Raw genomic sequence first — 15,278 nt, 5'->3', positions numbered from 1 at the left:
AGGTCACCCGCACCTTCCTCACCTACACAGGTCACCTGCACCTTCCTCACCTACACAGGTCACCTGCACCTTCCTCACCTACACAGGTCACCCGCACCTTCCTCACCTACACAGGTCACCCGCACCTTCCTCACCTACACAGGTCACCTGCACCTTCCTCACCTACACAGGTCACCCGCACCTTCCTCACCTACACAGGTCACCCGCACCTTCCTCACCTACACAGGTCACCTGCACCTTCCTCACCTACGCAGGTCACCTGCACCTTCCTCACCTACGCAGGTCACCTGCACCTTCCTCACCTACGCAGGTCACCTGCACCTTCCTCACCTACACAGGTCACCTGCACCTTCCCCACCTACACAGGTCACCTGCACCTTCCCCACCTACACAGGTCACCTGCACCTTCCCCACCTACACAGGTCACCTGCACCTTCCCCACCTACACAGGTCACCTGCACCTTCCCCACCTACACAGGTCACCTGCACCTTCCCCACCTACACAGGTCACCTGCACCTTCCCCACCTACACAGGTCACCTGCACCTTCCCCACCTACACAGGTCACCTGCACCTTCCTCACCTACACAGGTCACCTGCACCTTCCCCACCTACACAGGTCACCTGCACCTTCCCCACCTACACAGGTCACCTGCACCTTCCCCACCTACACAGGTCACCTGCACCTTCCCCACCTACACAGGTCACCTGCACCTTCCCCACCTACACAGGTCACCTGCACCTTCCCCACCTACACAGGTCACCTGCACCTTCCTCACCTACGCAGGTCACCTGCACCTTCCTCACCTACACAGGTCACCTGCACCTTCCCCACCTACACAGGTCACCTGCACCTTCCCCACCTACACAGGTCACCCGCACCTTCCCCACCTACACAGGTCACCTGCACCTTCCCCACCTACACAGGTCACCCGCACCTTCCTCACCTACACAGGTCACCCGCACCTTCCTCACCTACACAGGTCACCCGCACCTTCCTCACCTACACAGGTCACCCGCACCTTCCTCACCTACACAGGTCACCCGCACCTTCCTCACCTACACAGGTCACCTGCACCTTCCTCACCTACACAGGTCACCCGCACCTGTCTGTCCATTTCCTGTAATATTGTTAACATTGTCCTGTGTGTTCGCCTTGTTTACATCTGGCTCCCACTTAATGTTAATTTTCAAACAACCTGCCCACTTTTATTCCTGTACACTTTTATTAATGCCTTTTTTTCTCTTCATTTAAGTGGTAAGTGGTGAGGCGGGTGTTACTCCCGTCATGTACCACCCACTGAATAAGTGTTGGCAGCAGTCGTAACTGTTTACAGCAGTCGTAACTGTTTACATTGTGATTACATTTGCTGTTATTGCCGGGGCGTGGGTGGTTGTTGGTGAGCCAGTTAGTGGTGGTGGTGGTGATGGCTCCATGGCTGGTTCATGGATGATTGCTGGTTAGCAGTGGTGGTGGGTTCCATGGCTGGTTCATGGATGATTGCTGGTTAGCAGTGGTGGTGGGTCCATGACTGGTTCATGGATGATCGCTGGTTAACAATGGTGGTTACATGGCTGGTTCATGGATGATTGCTGGTTAGCAGTGGTGGTGGGTCTATGGCTGGTTCATGGATGATCGCTGGTTAACAATGGTGGTGGTTACATGGCTGGGTCATGGATGATTGCTGGTTAGCAGTGGTGGTGGTTCCATGACTGGTTCATGGATGATTGCTGGTTAGCAGTGGTGATGGTTCCATAGCTGGCTCATGGATGATTGCTGGTTAGCAGTGGTGGTGGTTCCATGGCTTGTTCATGGATGATTGCTGGTTAGCAGTGGTGGTGGTTCCATGGCTGGTTCATTTATGAGCGCTGGTTAGCAGTGGTGATGGTTCCGTTGCTGGTTCGTGTATGATTGCTGGTTAGCAGTGATGGTTCTATGGTTGGTTCATGGATGATTGCTGGTTAGCAGTGATCAACAATCATCCCTACCGCTCTCTCCCTCTCTCCCTTCTTCCTCTCTCTTATTCTTTCACCCCATTCACTCACCCTGTCTACCATCCTGTGCACGGCAACATACAGAGAGTGACCAGGCAAGCACTAGACGAGCCTGACCCATGGCCGGGCTCAGAGAGTAGATAAACTCTCGAAACTTCACAGGTATATCACAGGTAGAAGCTACAGGAACACTCACTGGTACAAGGAAGAATGCTAGATCAAGAAATGCATAGAAAGGGATGGTAAGGGAAGACTCTTTTTTATCATGGACAAAGGTAACGGAAGGTGTATCCCAAGGATCAGTGCTAACACCCTTATTTCTAATATAGTTAAATGACCTGCCAGAGGGGATTTAATACCATGTATCTTTATTTTAGGGGAACAGGGGAGAGAGCACAACGAGATAAAAAGAGTATCTTATCAGGATGCTGGGAGCAGCCTCCATGTAGTGCTCATCACCAACCTGTGTTTTATTTCATGGTTGCTGTGTAGAAACTGCCCTAGAGAGACCTGATTATAAGTTAAGAGCACCAGTGTAAAGAGTACAGGCAGTGTAGCGAGCACCGGTGCCCTCCCTCCCTGAGGGAGCACTCAGTATGCTGGGCTCACTGTTATATTGAAAGTTGTGGGATATTTCTTGAATCCCCCTGCAAGCAGTTCTTTCCCGCCTCCCCCCCCCTCCCCAAGAGGCAGGAAAGAGGAAGTTCCACTTCCTCTTTACCCGTCCTGCCTCCCCCTACAACTGGTTCCACTTCCTCTCTATCCTTCCTGCCTCCCCCTACAACTGGTTCCACTTTCTCTCTATCCTTCCTGCCTCCCCCTACAGCTGGTTCCACTTCCTCTCTATCCTTCCTGCCTCCCCCTACAGCTGGTTCCACTTCCTCTCTATCCTTCCTGCCTCCCCCTACAACTGGTTCCACTTTCTATCCTTCCTGCCTCCCCCTACAACTGGTTCCACTTCCTCTCTATCCTTCCTGCCTCCCCCTACAGCTGGTTCCACTTCCTCTCTATCCTTCCTGCCTCCCCCTACAGCTAGTTCCACTTCCTCTCTATCCTTCCTGCCTCCCCCTACAACTGGTTCCACTTCCTCTCTATCCTTCCTGCCTCCCCCTACAGCTGGTTCCACTTCCTCTCTATCCTTCCTGCCTCCCCCTACAGCTAGTTTCACTTCCTCTCTATCCTTCCTGCCTCCCCCTACAGCTGGTTCCACTTCCTCACGACCCTTACACCCTACCCATTTTTCGTGCCGTCCCCTTGACACCTCTGGGGAAGGGCAGGTGTTGGAGCTGCCGTCCCTGTGCACTTGTTCACAATCTTTGTTCCCGTGCCACTACAATCTGTGTCCAGTCAGTATACAGCAATTGTTCAACCACTTCTTTATTTATTGTAGAAGATTGAAACTCTCGAAACTCTTCTTCAAAGGTGCTGTATAGCCCCTGTGGTTTAGCGCTTCTTTTTGATTATAATAATAATTCTTCAAAGGTATTATTGTCTTGGCATATATTGTCTTAATCAAAATTTTTTTGTTGGGAAATGTTGATTTTTTTTATTAAAAAAAAATAGTGTTTGTTGGAAAACGGTGATTTGTTGGGTAAGTAATTTTTTTTTCTTTGCAGGTATGCTGGATGATTTTAAATGTTTGTGGTTTGTGAAAGTGGAAGCGTCGGCCGAAGTCTGGGTATGTTGTCTCCACATGCTCTCTGTTTGTTCAAGAGGAGTTGTATGAAACGTTTCGCCTGCACAGCAGGCTTCATCGGTCGAATACAGAGGTGATTACTGGAGACAGATGCAGGGAGGTAATTCTGAGGTGATCAATCCTTCAGCCTTGATAGGTAGTCAGTCCCTCAGTCACATACTCGTAACTGACTTGTGCCCATGACTGGTGATGCAGAAACAGGAGAGAGCATTATCCAGGAAGGATAACGACCTCGTTATGAACCTCTTTTAGTAGTTAATGGATAAATATATCCCAAAAACGATGAGGCAAAAGTTTTCAATAGAGGGTCGGTGTCTTTGGTAGTTCTGGCAGCGCTCAGTTCTTAAATTAAGCTAACGATGTCGCATGTAAAGTTATACTGCAGCTTTAGCAGTTATTAGGCGAGTTAGCTCGTAGCTTCTGCTGGATCTTTTCAGTGTGAGGTGTAGATGGCGAGTGTGTTGTGTGTGTTGTTTACTGTGGGTGATCAGAGAGAGGCTGGGGTAGTGGTGTCCTTGTTAAGACAGGCGTAGTGGTATGCTGGTTAAGATAGGGATAGAGGGATCCTGGTTGAGACAAGGATAGAGGTATCCTGGTTAAAGCAGGAGTGGAGATCGATGTGGAGGAGTCAGGAGGAACTTCAACATTCCTCTCTTACTGTATCTCTTCCTATCTGCTACATCAGGTCACACCCATTTCTGTCATCAAGTTACATCATTTTTTCCCTCTAAGTTATATCTCCTTTTTTTTTTTTACCCTCTCCCTATCCTCTTTCTGTCCACCAATAAGTAACATCTTCCCATATTATGAGTTACAATCCATGCTTACCTCTGTCTTTTCCTACCCTGTTCTCTCCTCGTTAGCTCCTACCTACGCGGCTCCCACACACTGCCTGGTGCCACCCACACTGCCCCACACCTTGCTCAGTCCCACCAACACCGCCCCTCACCTTGCTCAGTGCCATCCACACCGCCACACACCTTGCTCAGTGCCATCCACACCGCCCCACACCTTGCTCAGTGCCATCCACACCGCCCCACACCTTGCTCAGTGCCACCCACACCGCCCCACACCTTGCTCAGTGCCACCCACACCGCCCCACACCTTGCTCAGTGCCACCCACACCGCCCCACACCTTGCTCAGTGCCACCCACACCGCCCCACACCTTGCTCAGTGCCACCCACACCGCCCCACACCTTGCTCAGTGCCATCCACACCGCCACACACCTTGCTCAGTGCCATCCACACCGCCCCACACCTTGCTCAGTGCCACCCACACCGCCCCACACCTTGCTCAGTGCCACCCACACCGCCCCACACCTTGCTCAGTGCCACCCACACCGCCCCACACCTTGCTCAGTGCCACCCACACCGCCCCACACCTTGCTCAGTGCCACTCACACCGCCCCACACCTTGCTCAGTGCCACCCACACCGCCCCACACCTTGCTCAGTGCCACTCACACCGCCCCACACCTTGCTCAATGCCACTCACACCGCCCACACCTTGCTCAGTGCCACCCACACCGCCCCACACCTTGCTCAGTGCCACCCACACCGCCCCACACCTTGCTCAGTGCCACTCACACCGCCCCACACCTTGCTCAGTGCCACTCACACCGCCTCACACCTTGCTCAGTGCCACCCACATCGCCCCTCACCTTGCTCAGTGCCATCCACACCGCCCCACACCTTGCTCAGTGCCACCCATACCGCCCCACACCTTGCTCAGTGCCACCCACACCGCCCCACACCTTGCTCAGTGCCACCCACACCGCCCCACACCTTGCTCAGTGCCACCCACACCGCCCCACACCTTGCTCAGTGCCACCCACACCGCCCCACACCTTGCTCAGTGCCACTCACACCGCCCCACACCTTGCTCAGTGCCACCCACACCGCCCCTCACCTTGCTCAGTGCCATCCACACCGCTCCACACCTTGCTCAGTGCCACCCACACCGCCCCACACCTTGCTCAGTGCCATCCACACCGCCCCACACCTTGCTCAGTGCCATCCACACCGCTCCACACCTTGCTCAGTGCCATCCACACCGCTCCACACCTTGCTCAGTGCCATCCACACCGCTCCACACCTTGCTCAGTGCCACTCACACCGCCCCACACCTTGCTCAGTGCCACCCACACCGCCCCACACCTTGCTCAGTGCCACCCACACCGCCCCACACCTTGCTCAGTGCCACCCACACCGCCCCACACCTTGCTCAGTGCCATCCACACCGCTCCACACCTTGCTCAGTGCCATCCACACCGCTCCACACCTTGCTCAGTGCCACCCACACCGCCCCACACCTTGCTCAGTGCCACCCACACCGCCCCACACCTTGCTCAGTGCCACCCACACCGCCCTACACCTTGCTCAGTGCCACCCACACCGCCCCACACCTTGCTCAGTGCCACTCACACCGCCCCACACCTTGCTCAGTGCCACCCACACCGCCCCACACCTTGCTCAGTGCCACTCACACCGCCCCACACCTTGCTCAGTGCCACTCACACCGCCCCACACCTTGCTCAGTGCCACCCACACCGCCCCACACCTTGCTCAGTGCCACCCACACCGCTCCACACCTTGCTCAGTGCCATCCACACCGCTCCACACCTTGCTCAGTGCCATCCACACCGCTCCACACCTTGCTCAGTGCCATCCACACCGCTCCACACCTTGCTCAGTGCCATCCACACCGCTCCACACCTTGCTCAGTGCCACCCACACCGCCCCACACCTTGCTCAGTGCCACCCACACCGCCCCACACCTTGCTCAGTGCCACCCACACCGCCCTACACCTTGCTCAGTGCCACCCACACCGCCCCACACCTTGCTCAGTGCCACTCACACCGCCCCACACCTTGCTCAGTGCCACCCACACCGCCCCACACCTTGCTCAGTGCCACTCACACCGCCCCACACCTTGCTCAGTGCCACTCACACCGCCCCACACCTTGCTCAGTGCCACCCACACCGCCCCACACCTTGCTCAGTGCCACCCACACCGCCCCACACCTTGCTCAGTGCCACTCACACCGCCCCACACCTTGCTCAGTGCCACCCACACCGCCCCACACCTTGCTCAGTGCCACCCACACCGCCCCACACCTTGCTCAGTGCCACCCACACCGCCCCTCACCTTGCTCAGTGCCACCCACACCGCCCCACACCTTGCTCAGTGCCACTCACACCGCCCCACACCTTGCTCAGTGCCACCCACACCGCCCCACACCTTGCTCAGTGCCACCCACACCGCCCCACACCTTGCTCAGTGCCACCCACACCGCCCCACACCTTGCTCAGTGCCACTCACACCGCCCCACAACTTGCTCAGTGCCACTCACACCGCCCCACACCTTGCTCAGTGCCACCCACACCGCCCCTCACCTTGCTCAGTGCCACCCACACCGCCCCTCACCTTGCTCAGTGCCACCCACACCGCCCCTCACCTTGCTCAGTGCCACTCACACCGCCCCACACCTTGCTCAGTGCCACTCACACCGCCCCACACCTTGCTCAGTGCCACCAACACCGCCCCACACCTTGCTCAGTGCCACCCACACCGCCCCTCACCTTGCTCAGTGCCACCCACACCGCCCCTCACCTTGCTCAGTGCCACCAACACCGCCCCACACCTTGCTCAGTGCCACTCACACCGCCCCACACCTTGCTCAGTGCCACCAACACCGCCCCACACCTTGCTCAGTGCCACCCACACCGCCCCTCACCTTGCTCAGTGCCACCCACACCACATCATAATAAACCAAAAGAATTCCGAATGCAAGTCAGGGTTCACTTTACCTTCAAAATAACAGTATTAGTAGGTCTTAACTAGAGTTCCCAGTGTATGATACAAGTAAAACATTGGTGAGGGGGAGCGTGTGGGGTCATGTACTTGAATTCTGTATAAATTGTGAGTACACGGGACTACACTCTGAATATAGTATATGAATACACTAAGAATGTACCGTGTGAATACACTGATGGTGGGGAGGGGGAGTACGTGGTGATGGTGGTAGTGACTGCTTGCATCAGTGGTGGTGGTTGTGGTGATTGTGGCAGTGACTACTTGTATCATGTTGTGGTAGTGGGTCAGTAATAATATCAACAGAAGGTTGATAACTCGTATCGAGCAGTGAGTCAAGATGCTCTTCTTCCCGTCCCAACACTGACTCTACCTTCTTATTTCTGTCTTTTATATCTGGGAAAGGCGAGTGTATATTGGGCAATGACACACTTATTGTTTCCACTCTTGTGTACATTCTTGTTGACACTTCTCGTCCCACTGACAAAATTCAGGCGATTCTCACATTTGTAATAATGTGTGTTCAAACCCATTGTTCCATGTGAGTGTTGGCAGTGGAGCGATGGTGGTGGGTAAGGTGTGGCTGTGCTGGCTGAAGTGTGACGGTGGTGTTGGTAGAGGTGTGATGGTGGTGTTGGTAGAGGTTTTGTGGTGATGGGAGAGGTATGGTACTAGTAGCAGCTTTATGGAGATGTCTTGCCACACCTTTGATATACCTTAGACAGCTTTCTAGAGTTTTCTTACTCCCACAGCCCAGAGAGAGTGAGTGAGTGAGTGAATGAATGAGTGAGTGAGTGAATACCAGACTACGTGTTTCACAGCCAAAATAAAGTAGAACCTGTATTGCATTCATGTTAATTTTGTAAAAATTGTTACTCAGGCGCGCATATATATATATATAAATTATATATAATATATATTGTGACTATGGATTGAATTTCAGTGGTGGTGGTGATGGCGGTCTGGGAGGGGATGCCGTACCTAGTGTAGTGTAACTATGATTCATTTCAGTCAGGATGGTGGAAAGTTGGAGTCAGTCAGTCAGTCAGTACACCTAAAACACTGGTCGTCTGTTAATCTGTTTGTCAGTCGAATTGCTATTGTGTGTATTAGGGCTAAATCGTTTATTCTCTCTGAACTTTTGACACAGGTATACCAGCAATCTGTGGCTACCCTAGTCTTATGGTATGGAAACTCCCACAGTATACTCCTACCATATTCTACATTGTGGGAACACTTACAATGTGCGGCTGTCCTAGTCTACACTGTGGTAACAAAAGGCAGCAGTGTTTCCCATGATGCTCACTTATATAGGATTGGATTCACTATGAGCCTGGCCTGGGCCATGGCCGGGTTCCTAGAGTAGTAAAACTCTCGAAACTCCTCAGAAGGGAAAGGTACCTGATTTTAGAGGCTTTAGCAGACTGAGGAGGACAGTCAATTGTTCCAATATGGGTACAGTAGTAAATGTGGCTTCCGTGATGTTATTCCAACGAGGCTGGAGTCACTATTACGTAGGCATTACCAACTCTGGGGTTGCTTTGCTCTCTGTATCTACAGTGGTGTGTGTGATTCTCTATTACTCCCGAATTGAAAACTCTTCAAATTGGAAGATTTGCTCTTGATCTGTTTGCTATTGAGACTGCTTCCTCTATGATACTTACCGTAGCTTTTATTTCCATCCTCTTAGTCCTGTTTGTGGATCTTGTTTGCTAGGAAGTTGTAAATTGTTGTTCCCACTGTCTTCGTTCTTCCTAAGATGTAGTCTGTGAGCTCACTCAAGTCTTCTGTATGTTGTTTATTCAACCCTCCATTGTTTTCTAATTAATAAAAACTATCCCTCCTTCACTTTTGTTGATTCACTCTCTTTATTATCTAATATCCCTTGGGAAATATTGCATTTGTTATTGTCTCTTATTCCTGTTACCACTCGAATATAATTAAAGTTTATGTTTGGACAGCTGCACGACCAGATACAACAAGACCTTTAAAAGCACTGGTGTTGGTAATACTTCCCTATCACCACCCACCATCCTGGTTTAATATCATATATAGAAGATTGGGTTAGTATGACACTGATAGAGGCGTGGAGGAGTGTTTTAGGGGATGTGTCCTTGTTCCTTCCTTCTTACCCCTTCTTCTCTCTCTTACTCCACCTCTTCTTCCTCCTCCTATTCACATTGTATCCTTTTTTATTTCAGCCCCCATTTTCTTCTTTGACATGCTTCCATTTCTTCCTCTTGTCTCCACAACAGCTTCCTGTTCTTCTGTTTGCACATCCTCCTTATCAATCATGTCTATTTCTTTTCTACCTTCTCTTTCTGTTATACTCCTCCCTTTCCCTTTTCTGTCGTGTGCCCCCTCCCTCTCCCCTTCCTTCCACGACACAAGGGCAACAGCAGAGCACAATATGTTAAATCTCATAAGGGTTGCTGTGATCCCCCTCCCCTCCTCCCCCACCCCTCTTACCACCTGCATCTCCCCCCCCTCCCTTCGTACCTCCTGCACCTCCCCCTCCCCTCGTACCTCCTGCACCTCCCCCCTCCCCTCGTGGAATAACACTAGATAGCCTCAAGAAGGCTGCTGCTTGTAAACTCTGGAGGTAGACACAGTGCCATCCCACTCCGCCCTCTAGAGGCGGCACTCTCGTGTGCCAGGCATCGTGGCGTCGACCGTTTTGCTGAAGTGACGACTCCTGGAGCCATCCAGACTAGACTACACACTTGCACTCATAGTACGACGCCGCCGCTACCACATCCACTCTCGGTATACACTCGCAGTTTTTTTTTAATGTAATTGTTGGCAAACGCACATACCTGTGTATTAGTAGTTTATGTATTTGTTATATATATCTTATACCTTTTGCTTACCACTCACATCCTTGTATCATCAATGGTGTTGTAAGCCACTCGCATCCTCGTATCATTAGTGTGTTTTATACTACTCTCATCCTTATACCATCAAATGGTGTTGTAAACCACTCGCATCCTTGTATCATTAATGTGTTTTATACTACTCTCATCCTTGTATCATCAATGTGTTTTATGCCACTCGCATCTTTGTACCGTCAATACATCTTGTATATCAGTAGAATTGATACAAAAAAAAGTAATTGTCACCTTTTTTTTTTAACTTGCCTGACACAAAGACATGGATTTGTTGGTATCAGGGATAGGTTTAGGTCCCTGGTAATGAAGAGGAGGATGTTGAGGCGAAGGCTGCTGCATCAAGTTTACTCTGTAGCAAACTTCGGTCTGACTGTGAATAAATAACAAAAAGGCACAATACCGTGACTGGAACGATACACAAATAACCCGCACATAAAAGACAGAAGCTTACGACGACGTTTCGGTCCGACTTGGAACATTGACAATGGTCCAAGTCGGACCGAAACGTCGTCGTAAGCTTCTGTCTTTTATGTGCGGGTTATTTGTGTATCTGACTGTGACTTTGTCCTCGTGTATTAGGTCCGGTGGGCCCTACAGGTACCTAATACCTGAAGTGTGTTTTCAGGAGGGTTGTATTGTTAGGATTATAATAATTATAATTTCATTGGGTTAACACCACCAGGCCTCCTGGTAATCAAGGCCTGATCAACCACTCTGTTACTGTTGATCGTATTCAGTCCATTGTAGGAACCACAGCTCGGTTGATTAGGAGTTGACTTGCGGAGCTTGTAATTTCCCTCTTGAAAACAGGAAGGGTATGTAAGAAGCGAAGGTGTTGTAAAGTCTAGGGCCCCTTATTCTTATTGTGTTCTCTTAGTGTGCTCGTGCAGAATGCACTCTGCTTTTCATTGACGGTATTTTGTACCGTGTGCCGAGGTTCTTGTAGGCAGTGATCCTGTGAGCAGATTTGGGATTAGTCCTTCTAGCATTTTAAAGATATAATTGATGTATCTACCTTGCCTTCATTGCAAGGAATACAAGTTGAAGAGACCGATACATGTGAGTGATTTTTGAGAGTTTCCTGCTCTGACAACCAGACCTAGGGTTTTCGACTAATTACGCAGAGTTAAACACTGTGGTAGTTTGAGCATCTTCGACAAGTAAACTGAGACAGTTCTCCTTGGATTGAGGATAGGACACGCATATCTTACCTATGGCTACCTGCTTGCTTGCTTGCTTGCTTGCTTGCTTGCTTGCTTGCTTGCTTGCTTGCTTGCTTGCTTGCTTGCTTGCTTGCTTGCTTGCTTGCTTGCTTGCTGCTGCTGCTGCTGCTGCTGCTGCTGCTGCTGCTGCTGCTGCTGCTGCTGCTGCTGCTGCTGCTGCTGCTGCTGCTGCTGCTGCTGCTGCTGCTGCTGCTGCTATATCTCAGTGTGCCAATTTCGGCATGCTGCTGACCTGAGCATATTTTAATTCTTTGACCACATCTTTTTTTTTTTTCTTACTCGTGGATTGTATAATTACCGAGGTGCCTGTAAGGATCTCGTAGAAAATTTGGAGAGTCGTTTACTGTTATTCAATATATTTTTAATCGATGTAGGTTAATTTAGCTTCATCAGTATTTTTTGTGCTTTTTTTATGTGAAAGATCGAGTGTTAGTGTGTGAGGTTTAGTACAAACATTGAAAACAGTCGTAGGCACAAGTGTGTCCCAACTTTTGCTGTCTTCTTGTTTCTCTCCCTCATTTCTTTCCTTACTCCTCTTTTTCCACCATTCTCACCATCCGTCTTCCCCCCCTCATCTTGTCTCCCTCTTTTTGCCGTCTCCTCCTTCATACGTTTACTTTCCCTCCCTTCATCTTGCTTTGTTCCCGTCCCTCCATCTTGCTTTCTTCCCCTCCCTCTTTAAAAAAAGGTCGCTATTTCATGCTGTTGAATTGGCTTTCTTGAGACCGAGCACATCTGGTAGTTACGAGGGGATGGAGAGGAGAGGGAGGGTGAGGGGAAAGTAAGAGAGGACGAGGTAGAATAAGAGGGGAGGCTCCAGTGTACATCTCGCGTACCAACACAGGATGCTGCATCTTCCCTTGGAGACGTCCTGGGTACGCCCATTTAAAATTCAGATGAAACACCGGAATTGTCGGGAGTTCCTCAAGTTATTTGCAGTGTACTGCCAGTGTTGTACATGTTACCAGAGGTAGTAGCAACCAGGAGGGCAGGTTTGATACCTGGCCGTTTGGGGGAGGGGGATGCACCCTGTAAACAATAGGTAGAAGAGTGATTCAGATCCTGGCAGGAGTACTGCGTCTCTCACCTTCACTCACTACGTTACTGGCACTGTTCAAGTTTATTTAATTTATTAGGCAACATTTTACCTTGCCCTCATTAAGCTGGCTAAGCTTGTTGTATGTGCAAACCAGTAATATTGTAAGTTCCCCTCATTAAGCTGGCTAAGCTTGCTGAAGATGTAAGTCAGCAATATTTTAACTTTCCTCATGTCACTAGTTTGATTTTTCTACGAGAGTCCCTACGTCAGTTTCTAAACGTTTCATGTTAACTTAGAAATAATAATTTCGTCATACGACGTTATACAAAGTTAGTTTAGTAAAATCTTCTTAAATCAACATTACAAATATCAAGTGAAGTCTTGCAAGGCGGTGACTGAAACAGTCTCTGGAGAGATCAACGGTTGCAAGAGTCTTACTGGTGGTGGGTGAATGGGTTGAATATTGTACTGTCGTAGGGGTTTAGCGTGTGTGGGGGGTTCTCATGCGTGCGTCGGCGCACGCCTCGCTAACCAATCGCAGGACTTCCATCCTGCCGTGTGTGTGGCACCGGGAGGCACTTTGCAGGGGCTGGCACTAGCGTGGGTGTAGGACTGTGCCTGTGTGGGCGGCTGGTGGGGGTGGAGGGGCTGGGGTAGTATGAAGGAAGGAGGTCCCTTCGTCAGCGTCGCCTGCTTGAATGGTTGAGGATGCTGCCTTCCCGCCCCGCCCTTTTCCACCCACACCCTTATTCTCACTCCTTCTATTCATATACACACATATATACATTATATATATATATATATATATAATATATATATATATATTATATAAAGAGAGAGAGAGAGAGAAAATGGAATTTAAATATGATTTGGTAATATACATCAATTACCATAATGGTTCATTTTTAGAATTAGCTTGTTTGTCCCACATATCAGGTAGCTACTATCTAAGTCAAGCAAGAGCACTTAATATAAGCACAAAATATTCTTCAGAAGATGGTAAAGATGGTCAGAGTAAAGAAGTTAGTTGCAGAACACTTGTCATTGTGTACAGGTTTAAGTTGTTTAACGTTTAAACTCTCTAAAGTTCTTAAAACTAAGCTATCATTCTAAGATCATCTGGTCTCCGTGTATGATTTTCATTGTTTAATTCACGTTAAGCTCATGACGTGGTGGAGGCAGCAGGATTTCGAGATTCGGAAAGAATTCTGATAGCTGAGTAGCATAGTTTATTCAGAGGATGATTATATACCTGGAAAGGGTTTCTGGGGGTCAGCGCCCCCCGCGGCCCGGTCTGTGACCAAGCCTCATAATCAGTTCATAATCATTATTAGTTCATAATCATCTGTATTCACCATTTCGAGTTTAAAACATGTTTAGCATAAGAATTAAAGCAAGTGAATTGATATATTACATTTGAACATAGAGTTGCAAGAGAAGATCTTCAACTTGAAATGGCCACCAAGAACAATTGGGTTAACATATGTGGGTTTTAATTCGGTTTGTGGGTAATTGTGTTATTTGAAAGAAAGTTTATTGTGGCAGAGATTCTTGGGAACTTACTGGAGATAGTTTGAGAACTTATTTTTTAAGATTGGTTTAAGTATTTTCGGGAACGTTGACATTGTTTCAAGAAAATAATGCAGGTTATCTTGCACAATTCCATTTTCACCCTCCCATTATTGCTTTCCCATTATTACTTTCCTATAATCACCCTCCCATTATTACCTTTACATTATTACCTTCCCATTCTCACCCTGCCATTGTTACCCTCCCATTGTTACCCTTTCATCCTCACCCTCCTGTTGTTATTGTTACCCTCCCATTGTTACCGTCCCATTCTGACCTTCCCATTTCACACTCATTACTCTCCCATTCTCACCCACTTCCAATTCACTGCCTTTTATTCACTCCCATTCTCACCCACTGTCACCTTCCCACATCCTTTCCCTCCCTCCCACATCAAGTCCCTAATCTTCTCTCTGTCACTCCCGCTAATCTCTCACTTGACGCTGGCAGTTCCCACGTGATTATCTCTCTAATGTCCGCTTCCTGACGCACATGTTGTGATTGTTGCTTCCTGACGCACATGTTGTGATTGTTGCTTCCTGACGCACATGTGATTGTTGCTTCCTAACGCACATGTTGTGATTGTTGCTTCCTGACGCACATGTGATTGTTGCTTCCTGACGCACATGATGTGATTGTTGCTTCCTGACGCACATGTTGTGATTGTTGCTTCCTGACGCACATGTTGTGATTGTTGCTTCCTGATTGATGCACATGTTGTGATTGTTTCTCCCTCTCCTTGTCTTTCCCTCTCCCCCTCCCTCCCTCCTTTCCCCTCTCCTCCTACTTTTCCCCCTTCCCTACTCATTTTCCCTTTCTCTCCCTACCCTGTTGCCTTTCCTTCCCTTCCTTCCTACAACAGTGATCAGCCTCGTCCAAGCCCACGCCCGTCCGTCCGTGTGTCCGCCCGCCCAACAACACTCATCCCAGAAAGAGGCAGGCTGCTGTAGCTGCTGCTGCTGCTGTCTGCTGCTGCTGTCTGTGTCGTGTTTTAAACGAATTTCTCGACGGGTTCCTCGCTTCAGATGTTTTTATGATCATCTGCTGACGAAGA

At 49.6% G+C, this 15,278-nt stretch overlaps 1 protein-coding gene across 12 annotated transcripts in view; it reads left to right on the top strand.

Annotated features, from left to right (window-relative positions):
- The window catches only part of LOC128702657 (Brefeldin-resistant Arf-GEF family protein schizo), a 707,300-nt gene that overhangs the window by 524,821 nt on the left and 167,201 nt on the right, over positions 1–15,278 (top strand). Inside the window, exon 1 of one of the 12 annotated variants that reach the window (XM_070101944.1) lies at positions 3,702–3,763. The exons of the other annotated variants lie outside the window; for them this stretch is intronic. Coding sequence (XP_069958045.1) covers positions 3,717–3,763 — 47 coding nt within the window. The 5' untranslated portion in view covers positions 3,702–3,716. Of the gene's footprint in view, positions 1–3,701; positions 3,764–15,278 lie in introns of those variants that run through there. 12 annotated transcript variants of the gene reach the window in all.

The sequence above is a fragment of the Cherax quadricarinatus genome, chromosome 79 (genome assembly GCF_038502225.1).
Source record: "Cherax quadricarinatus isolate ZL_2023a chromosome 79, ASM3850222v1, whole genome shotgun sequence".
In the NCBI taxonomy this organism is placed as follows: domain Eukaryota; kingdom Metazoa; phylum Arthropoda; class Malacostraca; order Decapoda; family Parastacidae; genus Cherax; species Cherax quadricarinatus.
This window is presented reverse-complemented; position numbering and strand designations above follow the sequence as displayed.